The sequence below is a fragment of the Amblyraja radiata genome, chromosome 18, assembly GCF_010909765.2.
Source record: "Amblyraja radiata isolate CabotCenter1 chromosome 18, sAmbRad1.1.pri, whole genome shotgun sequence".
In the NCBI taxonomy this organism is placed as follows: Eukaryota; Metazoa; Chordata; class Chondrichthyes; order Rajiformes; family Rajidae; genus Amblyraja; species Amblyraja radiata.
The window spans coordinates 34022065-34044661 of record NC_045973.1 but is presented as its reverse complement, the minus strand read 5'-3'; the positions used below and the strand labels follow the sequence as shown (position 1 = coordinate 34044661).

Genomic DNA, 22597 nt, shown 5'->3' with positions numbered 1-22597 from the left:
TTGGGACTGCCGCCCCATTACAACCGCTGTCTCCGGCCTTCCCCCCACAAGTTTCGAAACACTCCCAAACGTCCTATCACACGCAACTCACATGACACGGCTGCTGAACCGCCTCTTGAGCTGTTATTATAGAACGGAGCGGCGTGATTTCTCTACTGTTTATGACATTGAGGAGTGCAGCACAACAGAGGCTACGATGGGCTAGTCACAGCAGCAGCCGGGGTCTGGATTAGGATGATGCAAAATTTGGGATAAGAGACTTCACGCCCGCATTGCAGCAGAGTGCAGACACCAGTCGGGATCTGTGCCCCGGAGAGGAAATACATTTGGGGAAAAGTAAGTAACTTTAAAACAAAAAAGACAGGAATTTCTTGATCCCCTTTTGAATTGATCCCCTTTTCAAAATTCCATTGAGTGACATCTTCCGAAAGATGGGTAAGAATTGGGTCTGAAAAAGAGTCCCGTGCCGAAATGTCACCTATCCGTTTTCTTCAGAGATGCTCCCTGCCCACTGAGTTACTTTGTGAGTTACTTACCCCAGCACTTTGTGTCTGTCTTTGATATAAACCAGCATCTGCAGTTCTTTATTTTTATATTCTCGCATGTTATCGATTGTTTGTGTATTTGGATAACGAACGAGAGGGGTGTTTGTTTTTTCTCGGTGTGGTGGGGATGAATTTGAATACTCTGGTTTACAGTGGCAACTTTTCAAGAGGAAATGACATAATGCAGGGATATGGCGTAAATTAGTGGGAGCTCTTTAAAAGAGCTGACGGGCACAGACAGGACGGGCCGAATGGCCTCCCGTATTGGAAAATTCTAGTTGAACAATGAGTTCAATCATACCATGGTTTCTTTTGAGTCATTGTGTCTTAGTTTGATAAAGTCAGACAGCACAAAAACAACACTTTGTGCCTTTAAAAATATATAAATATATATCATTACTGATTCTTGAATTGAATTGAAAGATGCAGATGGAAACAGGCCCTTCGGCCCACACCAACCATCGATCAAAGATAGATACAAAGTGCTGGAGTAACTCAGCAGGTCAGGCAATATCGCTTAAGAAAACAGATAGGTGACGTTTCGGGTCGGGTCGGTTCTTGACTCCATCTGAAGAAGGGTCCCTTGGTATAAACCAGCATCCGCAGTTCTTTGCTTGTACATACTGACCATCAATCACCCATTCACATTCGTTCTATGTCATCCCATTTGCGCATCCACTCCCTACACATTATGGGCAATTTATAGTTGCCAATTAACCTACAAACCCACAAGTCTTTCGGATGTGGGAGGAAACCGGAGCACCAGAGGAAAACCAAGACGTCACTGGGAGAACGTGCAAACTCCACATAGACAGTATCCGAGGACAGGATCGAACCCGGGTCTTTGACTTCTATGAGGCAGTAGCTCTACCAACTGTGCCACCTATTCTAACTTTTAAATTCACAAGCTGTGAAGAGATTTCATCTAGATCATTACTCCTACAATGGTACCATATCCCTCAGATTTTCATTATAATCTGTCAGATTATCGTCATTAATAACAGTCATAATACATAAACAGCAGCAAGAAAACAGGTCATTGGTGACAACACTACTTCTTTCTATTCCATTTGTAACATGCATCTGATTTGCGCACGCTCCCAAATGCAACCAGTGATAATACACCACTCTTGGACACCCATTTATTTCAAAAGTATGGTTTGTAACTACTTAACTAAGTACCATATCTGATCATTGTTTGCAGAAAACTTTTTCAACCCGAGGAATTTAAGCCATTTCCCTTCTCCAATTCTTGATGGATAAGGTTGCCAAGTCTTCAGTTGGCGCAGGGCCCTGGTGAACCAAACTGACCATTCCAATTCTATTGCTATTGGGGATAGTTAGATCCTTAGCAGCCATGCAAACCATCCTCTGATAAGCAGCTACACCTTGATCACAGCGGGAGTCGCATGTGTCATCCAAGCCACTAATCTACATATAGAAACAAAGAACTGCAGATGCTGGTTAATACACAAAAGGACATCAAGTTTTGGAGTAACTCAGCAGGTCAGACAGCATCTCTGGAAAACATTGACAGGTGATGTTTCGGGTTGAGATCCATCTTCTGAAGGGTCTCGATCCAAAACATCACCTATCCATGTTCTCCAGAAATGTTGCCTGACCTGCTGTTATTCCAGCGCTTTGTGTCTATTAATATACATTGTTGAGGTTAAATTTGCAATGTGCCCTTGAACACTGATTTCATTTGAAGCCTGAAAAACAGCTTTATCATGAGCTCGGTGTTGATGTTCAGATCATCAGGTTTGATTTGAAGTCACGTTTCTTTGAAAGTGAATTGTGATTATTGACACGGGGGCGGTACAGTGGCGCAGCAGTTGACAATAGGTGCAGGAGTAGGCCATTTGGCCCTTCAAGCCAGCACCGCCGTTCAATATGATCGTGGCTGATCATCCCCAATCAGTACCCCGTTCCTGCCTTCTCCCCATATCCCCTGACTCCGCTATCTTTAAGAGCCCTATCGAGCTCTCTCTTGAAATTGCTAGAGTTGCTGCATTACAGCGCCAGAGACCCAGGTTCAATTCTGACCATGGGTGCTGTCTGTACTGAGTTTGTACGTCTTCCTTTGAGTTTTCCCCGGTTTTCCCCGTGCTCCGGTTTCCTCTCCATATTCCAAAGATGTACAGGTTTGGGGTTTAATTGGCTTCGGTAAAGATTGTAAATTGTACCTAGTGTGTAGGATAGTGCACGTGTATGGGGATCACTGGTCAGCGTGGACTCATTAGGCTGAAGGGACAGTTTCCAAGCTGTATCTCTAAACTAAAAACTAAACAAAAACTTTTAAAGCAGATGAGATATGAAGCAGATGAGCCATGTTCATAATAAGATGGTATCTCTATTGACACTAGTACATCTATGTTTGAATAATATTTCTGAGGTCACTAACTGCGATAAGACGTTTTAAAGAAAATAGATTTGATGTGAAAAATTTGCTGTCTTTTACATAATACTTTCCCTTCTAATTCTACAGCACACAACGTGTAAACAGGCTGATTTGCCATAGAGTGAAAGGATAACAAGCTGAGCAACTATGTTCTTCACTAGGGCACAAATAGTTATTCTGTGCATGTGCACCATGACCCTGGGACAAGTATTGAAACAAACAAAATCCCCAATTATCTTCAACAAGCCATTTATAACTGTGTGGAATGCTCCCACTGCAGACTGCAAATCCTCCTTTGACGTTGATCTTAACTTGGGGATTTTTGACATATTTGCAAACCAAAATGAGTCATTTATTGGGCAGAACATCACTATATTTTACGAAGATAAACTGGGCTATTACCCCCACTACACTGAAAGTGGGGTATCTGTCAATGGAGGCACTCCGCAGAACGCCAGTTTGAAGGATCACATTGCAAAGGCCAAGGTAGACGTGGAGACACTCATACCGCAGAAAGATTTTGACGGGATGTCAGTCATTGACTGGGAGAGCTGGAGACCCTTGTGGTTCAGGGACTGGGATCAGAAAGATATCTACCGTGAGAAATCAAAGCAGCTGGTCCATATGCAACATCCGGACTGGTCTGATAGTCAAGTGGCAAAGCAAGCACAAATTGAGTATGAACGAGCAGCCAGAGCCTTTATGGGACAGACCTTGAAGGTATCAAAAGGCCTTAGGCCCAAGGGGCTGTGGGGCTACTATGGTTTTCCTTGTTGCTACAATGATGAATTTTCCAAAAATTACACCGGAAAATGTCCGGATGTTGAGATGAAGAGGAATGACCAGCTGGCGTGGCTGTGGAAGGAGAGCATTGCATTGTATCCAAGCATCTACCTCAGTGTCAAGCTTCGAACAACACCGAGTGCACAGAGGTACGTTCATTACCGAATGAAAGAAGGCCTCCGTCTTGCTGAAATGGGACTGAATTACAGTTTGCCTGTCATCCCCTACGCTCGGATAGTGTATGAAAACACCATGGACTTCCTAACTGAGGTAATCCACTCAATTGCAGCCCCCTAGGAAGGCATTCGAAAGAGGGGGGAGCCTTCATGCTTGTCCTTTCCCAGCAGAGAGGGTTTCTTGCAGTTCATTAAATGTGTGGGTGATATTCCAAAATGGTGCCCTAAATGCTGTACCCTTTTTTCCTTTAAGAAGGACCTGCAGATGCTGGAAAATCGAAGGTAGACAAAAATGCTGGAGAAACTCAGCGGGTGAGGCAGCATCTATTGAGCGAAGGAAATGGGTAAAGTTTCGGGTCGTTACCTATTTCTTTCGCTCCTACAGATGCTGCCTCACCCGCTGAGTTTCTCCAGCATTTTTGTCTACCCTTTTTCCTTTATGTATGCACTGTGGGCTGCTTGACTGTATTCATGTATAACTTTTTTTTAGAGATACAACGCAGAAACAAGGCCTTCAGCCCACCATGCCGTCCAGCGAACACGCTTTACACTAACACTATCCTACACACACAAGACAATTTTACAATTTTTACCAAAGCCAATTAACCTACAAATCTGTACATCTTTGGAGTGTGGGAGAAAACTGGAGCACCCGGAGAAAACCCATGCGTTAACAGGGAGAATGTACAAACTCCATTCAGACAGCACCCGTAGTCAGGATCAAACCCGGGTCTCTGGTGCTGTAAGGTAGCAACTGTACCGCTGCACCACCGGGTCGCCCCCATATAATCTTTCACTGGATGGCACACAAACAAAAGCTTTTCATTGAACCCCAGTACATGCGACAATAATAAACTAAGCTAAAAAAAATAATCAAAAGCACAACTGCAGATACATGAAATCTGAAATAAAAAAACAGCAAATGCCTTAAAGAGTAGATCGGGCAACAACAGTGGAGAGATAAATTGAGTCAACATTTCAGGGTTACCAGCTGTAATGTTGACTCAATTTATCTCTCCACTGTTGTTGCTCGATTTCCTGTCTCCACAGATGCTGCCTGACTTGAATGAGTATTCCAACATTTTCCATTTCAATCAGTAATGTTGTGATCCATTAACCAGGAGTAAAGTGTTACAGAATCCCTTCAATAATTCTCTTAATGTTAGTGACTCAATCCACAGCGGTACAGGGTGGTAAAGAATGGATGAGACAATAGATATCCTGTTTATTATTTGACGATAATCAAATTTAAATTTAATTTACAGTCAGGGAAAATAGCATTAAGGTTAAATTGTAGAAACAAGGAACTGCAGATGCTGGTTACCCAAGGAAAGACACAAAATTCTGGAGTAAATCAGCCAGTCACGCAGCATCCCTGGAGAACATGCATAGGTGACATTTTGGGTCGGATCCATTTTTCAGACCTTCAACAGAACTACCAGACTGTCTTAATAATAAAATTAAAAATTGTCTATATTTGTATAAAATCATTCCAAGGTTTGAAGAAAAACGTATAAGCATTGTAAAATTGCTTTATTTTCCAATAACAACTCAATGAAGGTAGGGAATACAATGTGTAAAAAAATGTAGAATACACAATACAACAATACAATACAATACAATTCAATTTATTGTCATTTGGACCCCTTGAGGTCCAAACGAAATGTCGTTTCTGCAGCCATACATTACAAACAAATAGACCCAAGACACAACATAATTTACATAAACATCCATCACAAGGCCAAAGAATTGAAGATGCTGGTTAATATACAAAAGAACGCAAAATGCTGAAGTAACAGAACAGGTCAGGCAGCATCTCTAGAAAACATGGATCGGTGATGTTTCAAGTGTACTCTCTTCTTCAGACTGAAGAAGGGTCTCGAACTGAAACATCACCTGTTCATGTTTTCCAGAGATGCTGCCTAAGCTGCTGAGTTACTCCAGCACTTTGTGTTCTTTCCAGCAGAGGGAGATGCTGTGACCATGCCCAGTGTGACAGGGGGAGAGATTGAGATGTGGCTGGGTACCTTCAATAGCAACAGTACAGTTATTTTTCTTCAATTTTCTTAGATTGACTTGGTCCACACCATCGGAGAGAGTGCTGCAATGGGAGCTGCAGGCATTGTCCTTTGGGGAAACAAAGACTATGCCCACTCACAGGTAAGACCTATCCTTCAGTGTGCAGTATATAGAACGCTCACATTGTGTTGACATTCTGTGACCACAGAGACTAGTTCTTCCCAGCTGTTATCAGGCAACTGAGCGGTCCCCTCATCAGCTAGAGCGTGGTCCTGACCTTGCATCTACCACTGAAGACCTTTGAACTATATTTAATCGACTTCATATCTAAAACCTTCGTGGTTCTCCTTTGCCAGCAGAGAGGGATTCTTGCAGATCATAAAATTAATGGGTGATATTCCAAAGTGTTGCACTAAATGTTGTACCCTTTATCCTTTATCGGTGCGCTATGGAGCGCTTGATTGTGATCATGTATAGCCTGTGATAATGCAACCAGTGATAATACACCACTCTTGGACACCCATTTATTTCAAAAGTATGGTTTGTAACTACTGAACTAAGTATCATATCTGATCATTGTTTGCAGAAAACTTTTTCAACCCGAGGAATTTAAGCCATTTCCCTTCTCCAATTCTTGATAGATAAGGTTGCCAAGTCTTCAGTTGGCGCAGGGCCCTGGTGAACCAAACTGACCATTCCAATTCTATTGCGATTGGGGATAGTTAGATCCTTAGCAGCCATGCAAACCATCCTCTGATAAGCAGCTACACCTTGATCACAGCGGGAGTCGCATGTGTCATCCAAGCCACTAATCTACATATAGAAACAAAGAACTGCAGATGCTGGTTAATACACAAAAGGACATCAAGTTCTGGAGTAACTCAGCAGGTCAGACAGCATTTCTGGAAAACATTGACAAGTGATGTTTCGGGTTGAGATCCATCTTCTGAAGGGTCTCGATCCAAAACATCACCTATCCATGTTCTCCAGAAATGTTGCCTGACCTGCTGTTATTCCAGCGCTTTGTGTCTATTAATATACATTGTTGAGGTTAAATTTGCAATGTGCCCTTGAACACTAATTTCATTTGAAGCCTGAAAAACAGCTTTATCATGAGCTCGGTGTTGATGTTCAGATCATCAGGTTTGATTTGAAGAGTCACGTTTCTTTGAAAGTGAATTGTGATGATTGACACGGGGGCGGTACAGTGGCGCAGCAGTAGACAATAGGTGCAGGAGTAGGCCATTTGGCCCTTCAAGCCAGCACCGCCGTTCAATATGATCGTGGCTGATCATCCCCAACCAGTACCCCGTTCCTGCCTTCTCCCCATATCCCCTGACTCCGCTATCTTTAAGAGCCCTATCGAGCTCTCTCTTGAAACTAAATGTTGTACCCTTTATCCTTTATCGGTGCGCTATGGAGCGCTTGATTGTGATCATGTATAGCCTTTGCTTTGACTGGATAGCACACAAACAAAAGCTTTTCACTGTACCTCAGTACATGTGACAATAATAAACTAAACTAAACGTAGACATTCTCCATCATTCTAGCTTGCACCTTTCTTAACAGGTAACTTGAGCTTGGCTGTGTCAAGATTTACAGCAAATGACTTGACCTGCTATTCCTAGAACTGAAAGACATTTTGTACTCTTTAAACATTACTAATAAATAAAATAAAAAAATAAAAAACATTACTCCTCAGTTATTAAAAAACAACATTTTAAAGATTCCTTGGCACTTTATCATAAGGTCATAAGACGTAGGAGCAGAATTAGACCCTTCGGCCCATTGACTTTGCTCCGCCATTCCATCAGGGCTCATCTATTTTTCCCTCTCAACCCCATTCTCCTGCCTTCTCCATGTAACCTTTGATGTCCTTACTTAACAAAAACCTACAGTGCCTTCCATATTGTTTGGGACAAAGACCCATCAGTTATTTATTTGCCTCTGTACTCCACAATTTGAGATTTGTAATAGAAAACATCACATGTGGTTAAAGAGGTTTAATAAAGGCCATTTTTATACATTTGGTTTCACAATGTAGAAACTACAGCAGTGTTTATACATAGTCCCCCCCCATTTCAGGGCACAATAATGTTTGGACACAGCAATGTCATGTAAATGAAAGTAGTCACGTTTAATATTTTGTTGCATATCCTTTGCATGCAATGACTGCTTGAAGTCTGAGATTCATGGACATCACCAGAATCCTTTATCACTGTGCAGTTGTCGACATAATGATTCTGGCCATAATGATAACATGATATAAAAGACGGTCTGATGTCGCAACTTTTAGAATCTGTCAAAATTATTTTGATGTCTAAATTAGACTGCCGAAGTTGATGGAAGATTGTAATTATTGTTTCCTCTTTAGGAATCTTGCCTGGCTTTAAAAGCCTACATCAATGGACTGCTGGGGACTTACATTGTTAACGTAACCACTGCTGCAGTGCTCTGCAGTCGGCATTTGTGTAGCAATCATGGTAGGTGCATTCGATCGGACCACAGGACCCAAGCCTACCTGCACCTGAACCCAAACTCCTTTGTCGTGAAGGTGAACCCAATAGGCAAAGGGCCGCCATTCTCCCTGTGGGGGCAGGCATCCAAGAGGGATGTGGTAGAGATGGCTGACAGCTTTCGGTGCCAGTGTTACAATGGATGGATGGGGGCACATTGTAAGATCGCAAGTGATACTAATTAATCTCTATCCGGATTTCAAGAAATGACGTAAAACTGACATTTGTCTATAATTGTAATGGCAACGAACTACAGTTGATGGATTCCCAAAGAAATATACAAAATGCTGGGATAACTCAGCGGGTCAGGCAGCATCTCTGGAGAACATGGATAGGTGGTGTTTCAGGTCAGGACCCTTCTTGAGATCCACCAACGAGCACAGAACTTGATCTGAAGAGGGGTCCCGACCCAAACCTTCACCTATCCATGGTTCTCCAGAGATGCTGCCTGCCCTGCTGAGTTACTCCAGCACTGTGTCTTTCTTATGTGCCTGGAATTTATCTATTTATAAGCAGAGTTTTTCTGAATTTACCAATATTATATCAATTATTGCCTCAATCTGCTCAATATATTGTTATTTTCTGTTTTTTTTGTGGCATGTATATCTGTAAGGTGATATATCTTGTTAAATGTGGTCCTTTAAATTCCAACGCTCATCAGTTGCTTTGCCTGCAATGTATTCTTGTGTGAATCTCGTCCATTGGAACTTACATTTTTCCTGCAAGTGCGAACCCAACTAAATCTTCGGCATCATTAATATTTGGGTTATGCCAGTTGACTGCCTGCGGGCTCCAAGAACATCCCTCTCATTTGTGCAGATTGGCAAAGGCTACAGAGATCAATAACGCCAATTTTGACCTGTTTTAATGAAATATAATAATACCCTTATCACTATTATGCCATTCAAGACGAGCATTTATGTTTCAAACCCCTTTCAGAACATCTCACAGTGTGTTACAGTGAATGAAGTGAAGTTACATCTCCCAAATCCAATGGGCATGGTGCACACTGCAACCAGGCATAGAACCCAACGTGATAATGAATAGATATTCTCCTCTCCTAATGCTAGGTCTGGATTAAATCTTGACCACAGGCCACCAGTGTTTTTCCCGTTTTACATGAATTAATGCTATGGTTATCTGGTAAGACTTAAAAGAGCAGCCAGGTTCTTGTTCCATGTTTAGAGTCATGGAGTCATACAGCATGGAAACAGGCCCTTCGGCCTAACTTATCCATGCTCGTCCCATTCGCCCACATTTATTCCATATTCTCCTAAATGGTTCCTATCCATCGTACTTGGCCAAGTATCTTTTGAATGTGAAATGCACACAGAGCATGGGTAGGTGACGCTTTGGGTTGGGGTCCTTTCCAGATTGATTGTGGGGGGGGGAGGGGGGGGGGGGGTGGGGGTGAGGTGGGATGGAAGAAAGCTGGGAGAGAAGAAAGGCAGAAAAAAGTTTGGCAAGTAATAGGTGAAAACGGGCGAGGTAAATGGTTGGAACAAACGCCAGAGATTAAAACAGATGGTGTGAAACAAATAGATTGAAGTCAGAGGAAGGAATGGGGAAGGAGGGGAGAAATAGGTGCAAGTCCAGGTGGGGCACAGGGATTGCGGGGGAGGAAGAAAGGAGGGTGTGAGAGAAAATGGGAGGGGACGTTGGAGGTTACCAAATTTGGAGAATTTCAAATGACAATTCCAAATTTTGAAAAAAACCCCGTGAATATGAGGTGCCGTTCTTCCAGTTTATGTGTGACCTCACTCTGGCAATGGAGGAGGCACAGACCAAAAACGTCAATATGGGAATGGAAAATGGAGTTAAAAAGGTTAGCAACTGGAAGATCCCACAGGCCTTGACGTACCTGTTTCTGTGCTGTATAATCCCATGAGTAATGATGGAAGAGACCCCAGTGCTTCAGTATTTTGTATGTATGCATAATAAATATCTTGTTGACATAATAATGGCAATTTGTTATCTTCACTGTTTCTCAATTTTTAAAAATTATTTATCTGGCCTTTATCTGCTTTCTACCATTTATATCTTATGTTTAAACTGCAAACTTCTACCTCACATTTCTTATAACAATAACTTTAAATTTAAACAAATTCTGAATTATTTCTTGTCGGTGGTTGAGAATTTCTCTTCCTAGCGGTAAGCTTCAACCTGAGTCCCGAATAACCAGTATTAATTAATTAACAGATTATCATTTACATGGGTTCTTAAATCCTTTATAACTATTGTATACTTCAAAATTAGGTCTTAAATAGGAAATTATTTTAACATTGTTAGTAGTATATAATAACTAGGTGATTGGAATATTCAGTGAGAGTCACAAGTCTGTGACAATGAGTATGCTGCCAGTTATTATTTGCTACAGGGAGATACAAGGAACTACAGATGCTGGAATCTCGAGCAAAACGCAAAAGTGCAGGAGGAACTCTGGGTCAGGCACCGTGGAAGGAATGGACAGACGGCATTTTGGGTCGGGACTCTTCTTCACTCATTCAATTGATTTTGTACATGCTATATTATATTGTGGTTTGACAAAGGGCTCTGCTCTCCCTAATCCAGTTTTTTCAGTTGTTCTAATTTCCTTTTCTTCCTCACTGAAGCTGTAACATACTTCAGGGAAAAGTCCAGAATCCATCTCAATTTTCCTGCTGTGGATGCACCACCTTGTTTTTCTGCACCGTGAACAGTATTCCAACAACTCCTTGCCAACCTTCTGCATTACTTATGATGAATCGGAGTGGCGGCGCGGCTCTGGCTGCAGCGGCTCACCGGCAGTCCCGTTCGTTTGTGTTTTATGTGTTGTTTATTTTGTTTTGGTTAGTCTAGTTTTTGGTTTTTAGTTTGTGTTTTGGGGGGGTGGGGGGTTGAAACGGGGTTTGCAGTCTCTCCCTGCGGGGGAATGCGACTTTTTTTGTCGTATTCCTCTTCTCTGTCTCCGTCTGCGCTGAGGCCTAATGGAGCTGATGACCTCGAGGCTCCGGAGGCAGAGCCAGTCAGGACTCGCCCTGAGCTCGCTCCCGTGAGGGTAGTCCGGCTCAGGGCTGGAACAGTGCTCCCGTGAGAGGCTGTGGCGCTCTCGTGAGGGCGGCCAGCCCAAGGGTGGAACGAGGCTCCCGTCGGAGCGGCCGAGCTCGGGGAGGTACGGCGCTCGCAGCCCGAGGGAGGTTCGGCGCCCATGTCGGGGCGGCCCGCCCCGAGGGAGAAGCGACGCCCAAGTCGGGGCGGCCCGGCCGGGGGGAGAAGCGGCGCCCAAGTCGGGGCAGCCCGGCCAGAGGGAGAAGCGACGCCCAAGTCGGGGCGGCCCGGCCGGGGGGAGAAGCGACGCCCATGTCGGGGCAGCCCGGCCAGAGGGAGAAGCGACGCCCAAGTCGGGGCAGCCCGGCCAGAGGGAGAAGCGACGCCCAAGTCGGGGCGACCCGGCCCGAGGCTGAAGACGGCACGATACTCACGTGAGGGTGCCTGGGACGGTGTTCTGGCGGTGGTGGCCTGAGTCCGGGGTTCGGCTGCGGGCCAGCGGCTGCGTCTGCAGGACTGGTGGGCGGCAGCTTCGACCACCCCGGGCCGCGGTGTTTGAGCCGCGGGACTGATTTATAACATCGCCCGGGGGGTATCGCCTCAGCGCAGAGGGAGAAGAGGAGGGAAGAGACTGCAGACCTAAGACTTTTGCCTCCATCACAGTGAGAAGATGCTGGGTGGACTCACTGTGGTGGATGTTAATATGTGTTAATTGTTGTTTTTATTGTATCATATGTATGAGTGCTGCAATTTCGTTCAGACTTCCATCTGAATGACAATAAAGGCATATCTGTCTGTCTGTCTGTCTGTCTGTCTGTCTGTCTGTCTGTCTGTCTGTCTGTCTGTCTGTCTGTCTGTCTGTCTATCTATGATCTCTCTCACTTTATCCCTAAATCATGTCATTCATATTACCAGTCATCCAAAATGAATATCGTTATGAATCCTTGATAGTAGAGTTCTTGGATTTATATTTAAATAAACCCTAAGACACAGGACCATTCGGCCCATCGAGTCTACTCCTCCATTCGATGATGAATCTATTTTTCCCTCTCATCCCCATAGGCTTCCCTTCTCCCCCCAACCTTTGACGCCCTTACTAATTAAGAACCTATCAATCTAGTTTTTAAAATACCCAATGATTTGACATCCATCGCTGTCTGGTGCAATAAATTCCATAGATTTACCACCCTCTGGCTCAGAAAATGCTCATCAGCTCCATTCTAAAGGTAGATCCTTTTATTCTGAGGCTGTACCCTCTGGACCTAGACTCTCCCACTCGTGGAAACATCCTCTCCACATCCACCCTGTCTAAGCCTTTCATTATTTGGTAACTTTCAATGAGATCTCCCCTCTCCTTTCAAACTCCAGGACCAGAGACTACAAATAGTGAAAGGCCTGGATTGAGTGGATGTGATAGAATGTTTCCACCAGTGGAAGACTCTAGGATCAGATACCTGCGACTCAGAATAAAAGGACGTATCTTTCGAAGGGCATGAGAAAGAATTTATTTAGTCAGAGGGTGGTGAATCTGTGGAATTGACTGCCACAGACGGATGTGGAGGCCAAATCAATGGGCATTTGTAAGGCGGAGATTAACAGATTCTTGATTGGTAAGGATGTCAGGGGTTATGGGGAGAAGACAGGAGAATGGGGTTGAGAGGGGGAAATAGATCAGCCATGATGGAATGGCGGAGTAGACTTGATGGGCCAAATGGCCTAATTCTGCTCCTAGAACTTATGAGAGCCATCAAGCGCTCCTCAGACGTTAAACCGATCATCCCCGGGATAATTCCCGTTTGTCATTGATACTCAGTTGAAAATCGCTCTCTTATTTACGTTCAATTGGTGTCAGGGCGGCGCAATACCTGTCAAAATGCGCCAGTGGGTAGCGCGATCCCGGCTGATCGCCTTATTGTTCGGCCACCGGCGGTCACGGTCACGGTCTCACCCCGTTCCTCCCACCAACAGGCGGCGCCGGAGCTCAGTTCCTCCCACCAACAGGCGGCGCTGGAGCTCAGTTCCTCCCACCAACAGGCGGCGCTGCGTCGGGCGGTCCCGCGACCCTGCATGTGGGCTCCTGCTGTGCAGCCCCGACCAGGGGCAGGACACCAAGGCCGGGCCCTCCCTCACCCTCAGACCATGGCCGAATGCGGGGATAGCGGTAACCAAACTAACACGTTAGAAAGTCAGCGGTGGTGCGGCGACGGCGGCGGGTCGTGGTGGTGGTGGCGACGCGCGGGGACTGGGTGCTTCCCCGGCCCGGCCTTCAGTTGTCTTCAGTTCACTGAGGCCCGCTGAAAATGTTATTTTCATCGGTTGCCCCCTTTCACGAGAGTCAAGAGCAAAGATCATAGAAGCTCTAGTATCTTTGGTCGAGAGTGTAATTTACTCCAAACAGAACACTGAAATTCTTACTTGCAGCATCACAACAGAATATGTAAACATAGTAACTCAGCGGGACGGGCAGTATCTCTGGAGAAGTTTCGGTCGAGACCCTTCGTCAGACTGAAGTTACTACCAGCATTGTGTGTCTATCTTCGGTTGAAACCAGCATCTATAGTTCCTTCCTACACATCCTATATAAATCGTTAAATTATATATGCATACAGAACTTTGTGTGTGTGTGTGTGTGTGTGTATATAAGGTGTGTATAATAAAGTATAAATATAAATTATAAGTATAATAATATAAGTATAAATTATATGTAATATAAGTAATATAATATTATATGTAATATAAGTATAAATATATGTAATATAAGTATAAATTACACTTGGTCTAGTATATATATATATATGAACTTGTGTCTGTAAATATATAAAATGTTATATATATATATATACACATGCTGAACTTTATATTTATATATATATATATACACACACACACATAAAGAATTAATTAATTTATTTGTCAAGTATAAAAACATACAAGGAATTTGATTTGGCATACAGTCATACCCCTCTTCCATTATAGATGAGGCTCTCACCGGGGTCTCTTCGATATCCCACAGTTCCGCTCTTGCTCCCCCTCCCCCCATTTCCAACAAGGAAGAGTCTACCTTTTCCTCACCTTCCACCTCATCAGCCGTCACATGCAACATATAATCCTCCGACATTTTTGCCACCTCCAACGGGATCCCAGTACTGGCCACAGCTTCCCATCTCCACCCCTTTCTGCTTCCCACAGAGACTGTTCCCTCTACAACTCCCTGGTCAACTTGTCCCTTCCCACCCAAACCACCCTCTCCCCAGGTACATTCCCCTGCAACCGCAGGAGATGCAACACCTGTCCCTTTACCTCCCCCCGCGACTCCATCCAAGGACTCCGACAATCTTTTCACGTGAGGAAGGGGTTCACTTGCACCTCTTTCAACCTCATCTACTGTATCCGCTGTTCCAGGTGTCAACATCTGTACATCAGCGAGACCAAGTGCAGGCTCGGCAATCATTCCGTTGAACACCTCCGCTCAGTCCGCCTTAACCGACCTGATCTCCTGGTTGTTTGGCACTTTAACTCCCCCTCCCATTCCCAATCTGTCCTGGGCCTCCTCCATTGTCAGAGTGAGGCCCAACACAAATTGGAGAAACAGCACATATTTTGCTTGGGTAGCTTACACCCCAGCGGTGTGAACATTGACTTCTCTAACTTCAAATCGCCCTTGCTTTCCCTCTCTCCATTCCCTCCCCCACCAGTCTTACTGTCTCCAACTACATTCTATCGCTGCCCCGCACATTCCCCTGACATCACTGAAGAAGGGTCTCGACCCGAAATGTCACCCATTTCTTCTCTCCAGAGATGCTGCCTGTCCTGCTGAGTTACTCCAGCATTTTGTGTTTACCTTAATAATAATAATAATATATTTTATTGTCATTGCACATAAGCGCAACGTGATTTGGTATGCAGCTTCCATCTGATGTCATAACTTAAATAACTAATAAAATTTAGATTTAGATACCCCGAGAACATGGTTTGTAGGAAGAATATTACAACAGTAAAATAGTCAAAACAGACTAAAGTGCAGATGTGTCTGTGCGACGTGACCATCCGAAGGAGACAGTCCATGGGGGGTGGGGGACACTCAGCAGGGCCGGTTCAGAGCCGCTATAGCTCTGGGAATGAAGCTGTTCCTGAGTCTGGAGGTTCGGGCATAGAAGGCCTTGTAACGTCTGCCGGAGGGAAGTAGTTCAAACAGTCCATTACAAGGGTGTGAGGAGTCTTTATGGATGCTGACGGCCTTCCTGAGGCACCGTGTTTACCTTCGATTTAAACCAGCATCTGCAATTCTTTCCTACATACACAAATATGCATACTTTATATATAAAGTTCAATGTATGTTTTATATATATACATGTACTTTTTAATGAAATTTTTGTTTGTTATATTATTTGCACTGTTTATATATTGTGTTGTGCTGCTGCAAGTAAGAATTTCATTGTTGTATTAGTATATGTATACTTTAGTAGATGTGTGTGTGTATATATATATATATATATATATATGTGTATATATATATATATATATATATATATATATATATATATATATATATATATATATACTGATGCAACAATTAAATAAATATATAAATGCACACACTGAACTTTATGTGGCTGAACTTTCACATACAACTAATATATATAGTGTATATATATATATTAGTTGTTTATGAAATTAAGAAATGTGGAGATAATGTTCAAATTTGTGTATCATGTTTTTTAAATGTATTTATTAAATTTTTGAAATTTTTCTTCCTACTGTGGCCTGAATGACTGCTGAGCCACATTCTCTGCCACAGAAGGTAGTTGAGGCCAGTTCATTGGCTATATTTAAGAGGTAGTTAGATGTGGCTCTTGTGGCTAAAGGGATCAGGGGGTATGGAGAGAAGGCAGGTACAGGATACTGAGTTGGATAATCAGCCATGATCATATTGAATGGCGGTGCAGGCTCGAAGGGCCGAATGGCCTACTCCTGCACCTATTTTCTATATAGGTTCCCCCTAATGATTAATGGTTTAATGGTAAAAGAACTAGAGGGCATGTAGCACAAAGCATGATCTATATATTCCTCATTCAGGCCATCACACAAATGGTTATAGAACAGCAAGAGTAAAGGAAATAGTCTTCCATAGTCACTGTTTAGTTCAGTTTATCATCACGTGTACCGAGGTCCAGTGAAAAGCTTTTGTTGCATGCTAACCAGTCAGCGGAAAGACAATACATGATTACAATCGAGCCATCCACAGTGTACAAACGCATGATAAAGGGAATAACGCTTTGTGCAAGATGAAGTCCAGTAAAGTCCAATTAAAGATAGTCCGAGTGTCGCCAATGAGACAGATAACAACTGAGGACTGCTCTCTAGTTGTTCATAGGATACCTCAGTTGCCTGATAACAGCTGGGAAGAAGTTCCCTGAATCTGGAGGTGTGCGTTTTCACAATTCTATCCCTCTTTCCTAATGGGAAAGTGGAGAAGTGGGAGTGACCCGGGTGGGACTCGTCCTTGATGCTTTCTGAGCCCATTGCTCCAAAGTCAGGAGATATATCTACTTCTATCAAACAGCCGCAATAGTTTATCCTAAATGCTTCCTATTCTAGGTTTTCTAGGTAAACCTAATGATAGCACGTTCAACAGAGAGTATGAGGGGCAAATTAACAAAAGACAAAATAATCTTTCATGCACTGCTCTCATTCATTAATCTTGGCTTATCAACCCAATAGAATTTCTTACTGGTTAATATCTTGCCCTGCTGCAGGCATGCCTCCCGTTGGTTGATGACAGAGTACTTCCAGTCGTGGGTATGTCGAAGACTTGGGCCAGCCCTCCCACAGGGGCTGTCAACAGATGTACAGAGTTAGGTTCGGGAAAGATCGAGGTAAATCTGTGATCCAAGTATGGTCAGCCAAACAACCACACTTTTGAGTGAAGGGTTAATGCCTTTAAAATTTAAATCTTAAATACTCAACCTTATCGCCACGCATCTTAAAACCAACCGCTGTTGCTAACATGCCCAAATGCTTATCTTTGTGCTGTCGTCTGATAACACCGCTGTTAAGTCCCTTGATATGTTTTGCTATGTTAACAACAATTTATATACATTAATGTCTTCTGAATTCTGTGAAGCCTTACCCTAAACGAGAACATCTTTTCACAGCCCTTGATAAGAGTAGCAGCTTCTGTTTCCACTCGCAATTTGGGGTAATCTCAGAGCTGTTTATTATTGTGCCTCCTCTCCCCAACTGAGGGGTGAGTCAGATGGCCCTTCAGCAACTAACGTGATAGATAGATTGAAAGATACAGCATGGATACAGGCCCTTTGGCCCACCGATTCCATGCCGACCATCAGCATTCTCTCTCGTCTTGTCATTTTCTTTTGAAAAACATTTCATATTATATAAACTAATCCACAGTTAGGTCAAAACCTAATTATTGTACTTATCTATGTTATGTGCAGATATCAACAGGTTTAAACATAGAGCTAGAAGACAGTTAGTGTACAAAAGCAATCAGATATCCCTAGAACCTGTGCTTGGAATTGAGCTGGATAATCAGGGGGACTGAGGTTGAGCAACTCCTGGTGTTTATGATTCTATCTTTTACTGATACGTTTATTTCCTGCTTTATTATCATCGCCCCTTCTCCTGCTGGGTTTGTCGACTTTGCTGAAAAGATCGACTGGTTGATCACAACCATCAATTCAACGGCTAACAGGAAGCTAAAATCTAATGTCCATGATAGTTTTTACCAGCAGGATGCCGATAGAGGTCCATGTTCTTTATCTGAACCAGATGAAACCAACCAATGGTACTGAGTCACACTTGGACACAATTTCAGTTAGTGATGGTGTGGTGGTGACCTGGTATTTTAATAGTTGTACGCTGGTCATTTTCCATGTGCTAAGATGCGCAAAAAAGCTGGTGGAAGTATAAATCAAGCAAACCCAATTTGTATTTACTCTTAACTTGGATTGGATTAGGGTATTATTGTCATGTGTACTGAGATACAGTAAAAAGGATTATATGCATTGAAATAGGACTGTACAGCACAGAAACAGGCCCTTTGGCCCACAATGTCTGTGCTGATCATGATGCCAAGCTAAACTAATCTCGTCTGCCTACCTGTGATCCAAGTTTGTTCATTCCCTGCACATCCATGCGCCCACCACCACTCCTGGCACCAAGTTCCAGGTACCCACCACTCTCTCTATTAAAAAAAACTTGTCTCACGCATCTCCTTTAAATGTTACCTCTGTTATCTTAAAGCTGTGCCGTCTGTTATCTGACAGTTCCACCCTGGAGGAAAAAGTTCTAACTGTTTTCCCTAGCTATGCCTCTCATAATTACAAGGCTCTCCTCAGCCTCCAGAGAAAACAACCCATGTTGTCCAACCTCTCCTCACAGCTAATACTCTGTAAAACAGGCAGCATTCTGGGAAGCCACTTCTGCACACTCCAAAGACTCCACATCCTTCCTGTAAGGGAGCAACCGGAACTGCAAGCAGTACTCCAAATGCGGCCTAACCAAAGTCTTGCAAAACTGCAACATGACATCCTGATTCGTATTTTCAATGCCCTGGCCTCTGAAGGCAAGCATATATGCCTTCTTTGCCATATGTTATATGCCTTCTTTATCTACTTGTGTTGCCACTTTCAAGCAGTGTTGCACTTGGACCCCAAGATTCCCCAGTACATCAATGCTATTCAGGGTCTTGCCATTAACTGTAAACTTTTCCCTTGCATTCGATCTCCAAAAGTACAATGTCTCACAGCGTAGATCAGTGTCACTCATGTTGTGAGTCATAATGTAGCTCCGCCCACAGCCTGTGTTCCCTTTCTTCCCCAGTCTTGAGCTATGTGTTAAGATGAAGTTACCTCTGCTGTATTGCTAATAAAAGTCTTTGGACCTTAACAACTGTTCGTGAGTTAAGTCATTCGAACAACAGGTACCAACAACATGGTGTCAGAAGTGGGATACAAACCCACGCCTCCAATTGCTGCGGTAAAGAAAATATGTTGCAGAATCGGAAGTGGTCATTTTTGTTTAAGATGTTGAATCAGTTGGGTGGATGGAAAACTTCCCAATGCACAGTTTGTTGATGATTAGGATGTCTAATATGCATTTCTAAAAAGTAATATTTATCTCAGTTGGCATCATTTTAATCTTTGATCGTGGATTTTGTTGCTGAGATGGGCACAAAAGTCTGGCTGACAATCCCAACTAGTGATGATGGCTGATGTGATGACAATACTAAGGGAGTGGTGCGCTACTGAAAGAGCCTCCAGATCAGATGATAAATCTAGTTCCAATTCTTTTGCTAGGAAAGTAATAAAGGATCTCACAGTACCATCTCAAAGGAGGGCATGGAAGTTACCAATGCCCAGACCAACACAACACTCAGCCTAACTAAACACAAGGCAGATGATCGGGTTACTGTTTGGGTAGGTCTGCTATTGACTACACTAAGTAATTACATTTAAACATGTTTCATATGAAGTGCTATGGACTGTCCTGAATTCAGGAAAGGTGCTTTAGAAATTCTTTTTTCTCTCAAACAACATCGCTGCAAGTTATCTATTTCATTTATTAACTGCACACGAAAATTAGGAGCAGCAGGAGAATGCCACCTAGCCCTTAAAATCTGTTCTGCCATATATCAGGGGTATGTCTGGAGTATATAGTTCCATTTTCCTGCTTTGGAGCTATACAACGTAAAATAAGCCCTTCAGCCTACTGCGTCTATGCTAATTATCATGCCTTGCTTTACTAATCCCACTTGCCTGCATTAATTCAGTATCCTTCCATGTCTTGCCATTCAAGTATCTATCCAGATGCCTCTTAAGTGTTGTTACTGTTCCTGGCTCCACCATCTTTTCTGGCAGCTCATTCTTTGTGTGAGAAACTTACCCATCAGATTCCCTTTAAACCTCCTCCCGCTTACCTTAAACATATGCCCTCCAGTTTGAAACAGAGCTACCATGGAAACACACTGGCTACCTACTATGCCTCTCGTAATTTTACACTTCTCTGTCATGTCGCCACTTAGTCTCCTTTGCTCCAGGGAAAAAAGTCCCAGTCCATCCAATCTCCCTTTCAAACTCAAGCCCTCCATTTCAGCCAACATCCTTGAGAATTATAGATACACACAAAAAGCTGGAGTAACGCAGCAGGACAGGCAGCATCTCTACAGAGAAGGAATGGGTGACGTTTATAGATTAATTACATCTTTCCAGTTGTGTGGCAACCAGAAATGCTCACAATACTCCAAGTGTGGCCTAACCCACATTTTGCAGAACTCTAAATGTAATACCCCATTTCTTGTACTCTTCATGCCTCGGCTGATGAAAGCAAGCATGCCAAAGTACTTCTTTGAATTCAAAATTTGGACTTTAAATTTAAAATTCTCACCTTGTTATCAAAATCTTGACTCTCTCTTGAAATCTCTGTAGATCGCTATTTTATCTCTCTGGCCCGCTTCACCCATAAAACCTCTAAAGATTTTTGCATTGTTCCAATTCTGGCCTTTTGCATATCCATTTTTTTTTTTAAACTATTGGTGACTCTGACTTTAGCTGCTTTTGGTCCTGAATTCTGAGATTTCATCCTTAAATTTCCCTTTCACTGCAGCTCGATAACCACTTTTAAGGTGGTCTTTTAACCTTGTCCGATATTTATTTTTGTGGGCTCTATTTCAAGTTTTGTTTAATGCCACTCTTGTGATGTGCCTTTGAACATTTTACTGAGTTGAAACTGCACCATGAAAGTGAGTTAGCATTGCTATCCATTCTCAATGCAAACTATCTAACTTTTGCTTATGTCAGTGGTTAGGCAGGTGTGATACCAGATTCCAAAAGCACTCTATTCCAAGCTCTCTGGAGAAAAGATTACCAGGTGGGCAGAGGGGGAGAATTCCAGATATTTCAATTGCAAAGCCGCCTTAAAAAATAACGAATCATCCCAATTAACTCATCCTGGAGAAGATGCATTCAGTATAACACAGAGAATCTTGCCACCAACATTTGGGAGCCCAGTGTGAGGTGTGTGAAATAAACTAATCATCCTCCTGTCCCGTTAGACATCCAGAGCCCCAACTATGGTAAAGTTTATGCTTCTAATGTTGGCCTCATTGGCCATCCCAGACCCCACAAATCTAGAGTAAAAGCAAGCCATACTTGATCACAAGGGACTTCTAAAGAAGAAATATTATGTTATCTCAATTCCCAAATTTCAAACCACAAATAAATCAACTCTTTACATCTGGTAGATTTGTTTCATTGCAATATCTTAAACTAACCGTCAAAGTATTTTGACAGTGCAACCGACAGAACTTGTGCAAGGGTCTGTGCTGTAGTGGATGTGTTGCCCAATTTTAACCTGAGAAACAGTTCCCTGCGCTCCAAGAGCACAACTCTGTGAACATGACTTTATATTTCGAAACCCGAGGCTAAACAGTGACTGAATTAAAAAATGCTTTTTTTCTTTTGATGATGCCTGAATAAGTTATCTTTTAAAAAGAAGTATTGATGAATGCTGTTTGGGGAACTGTCATAAGAGGGTCAGTTACTTCCTGATGGCTGGGTGTAGCTAAGCCCTTCAGTTGGTATAAGCATTCCTGCAATGCTGAAGCCTTTCTACCAATTTCATCCAAGTCGTTGCTAGAAAAACATTTCCATCACCGTGGCATTTTGCCACTTGGTAAGTCAAACACTGCCAAAAGGATAAGCAGATTTGTGCGTTCTGACATTTTTAATTGTTTTTTAAATGACAGTACTCTAAAATTGAAAGATTTAAGAAAGTGAATGCAAGTGTCGATGTTGGTTGACATTTTCACTCTTGCTCTTCAGGATATAATTATCTGGACTTGCACCGATTATTGAGTATCGATGGGAATTTGTTACAGATTGAAATTCTAGTTCTTTTCTTGTGTTTTTACATTGAAACAGCCTCAATAGCCTTAATGGTAGATAGTGTGGTGAAGAATACATATGGGATGCTTGCGTTCCTAGTTTTGGGCAAAGAATATACAAGTTGGGATGTTATGTTGCAACTTTACAAAACATTGGCTAAATCACATTTGGAGTATTTTATGCAGTTCTGGCCACCGCATTTGCACTGGAGACAGTCCAGAGGAAA

General features: G+C 43.0%; 2 protein-coding genes across 5 annotated transcripts in view; both read left to right on the top strand.

Annotated features, from left to right (window-relative positions):
- On the top strand, positions 1–9100 carry LOC116983369 (hyaluronidase-1-like). The gene is made up of 4 exons (XM_033037096.1): positions 1–336; positions 3034–3999; positions 5976–6065; positions 8299–9100. The coding sequence occupies exons 2-4, from the start codon at positions 3094–3096 to the stop codon at positions 8623–8625; spliced, it is 1323 nt and encodes a 440-aa protein (XP_032892987.1). The 5' UTR covers positions 1–336; positions 3034–3093; the 3' UTR covers positions 8626–9100.
- A 4225-nt stretch (positions 9101–13325) lies between these two features.
- The window catches only part of LOC116983366 (hyaluronidase-like), a 39282-nt gene continuing 30010 nt past the window's right edge, over positions 13326–22597 (top strand). Inside the window, exons 1-2 of one of the 4 annotated variants that reach the window (XM_033037092.1) lie at positions 13326–13628; positions 17224–17343. In XM_033037092.1, coding sequence (XP_032892983.1) covers positions 13341–13628; positions 17224–17343 — 408 coding nt within the window. In that variant the 5' untranslated portion in view covers positions 13326–13340. Of the gene's footprint in view, positions 13653–17223; positions 17344–22597 lie in introns of those variants that run through there. The other 3 variants (XM_033037095.1, XM_033037093.1, XM_033037094.1) reach the window with 3 other exon arrangements.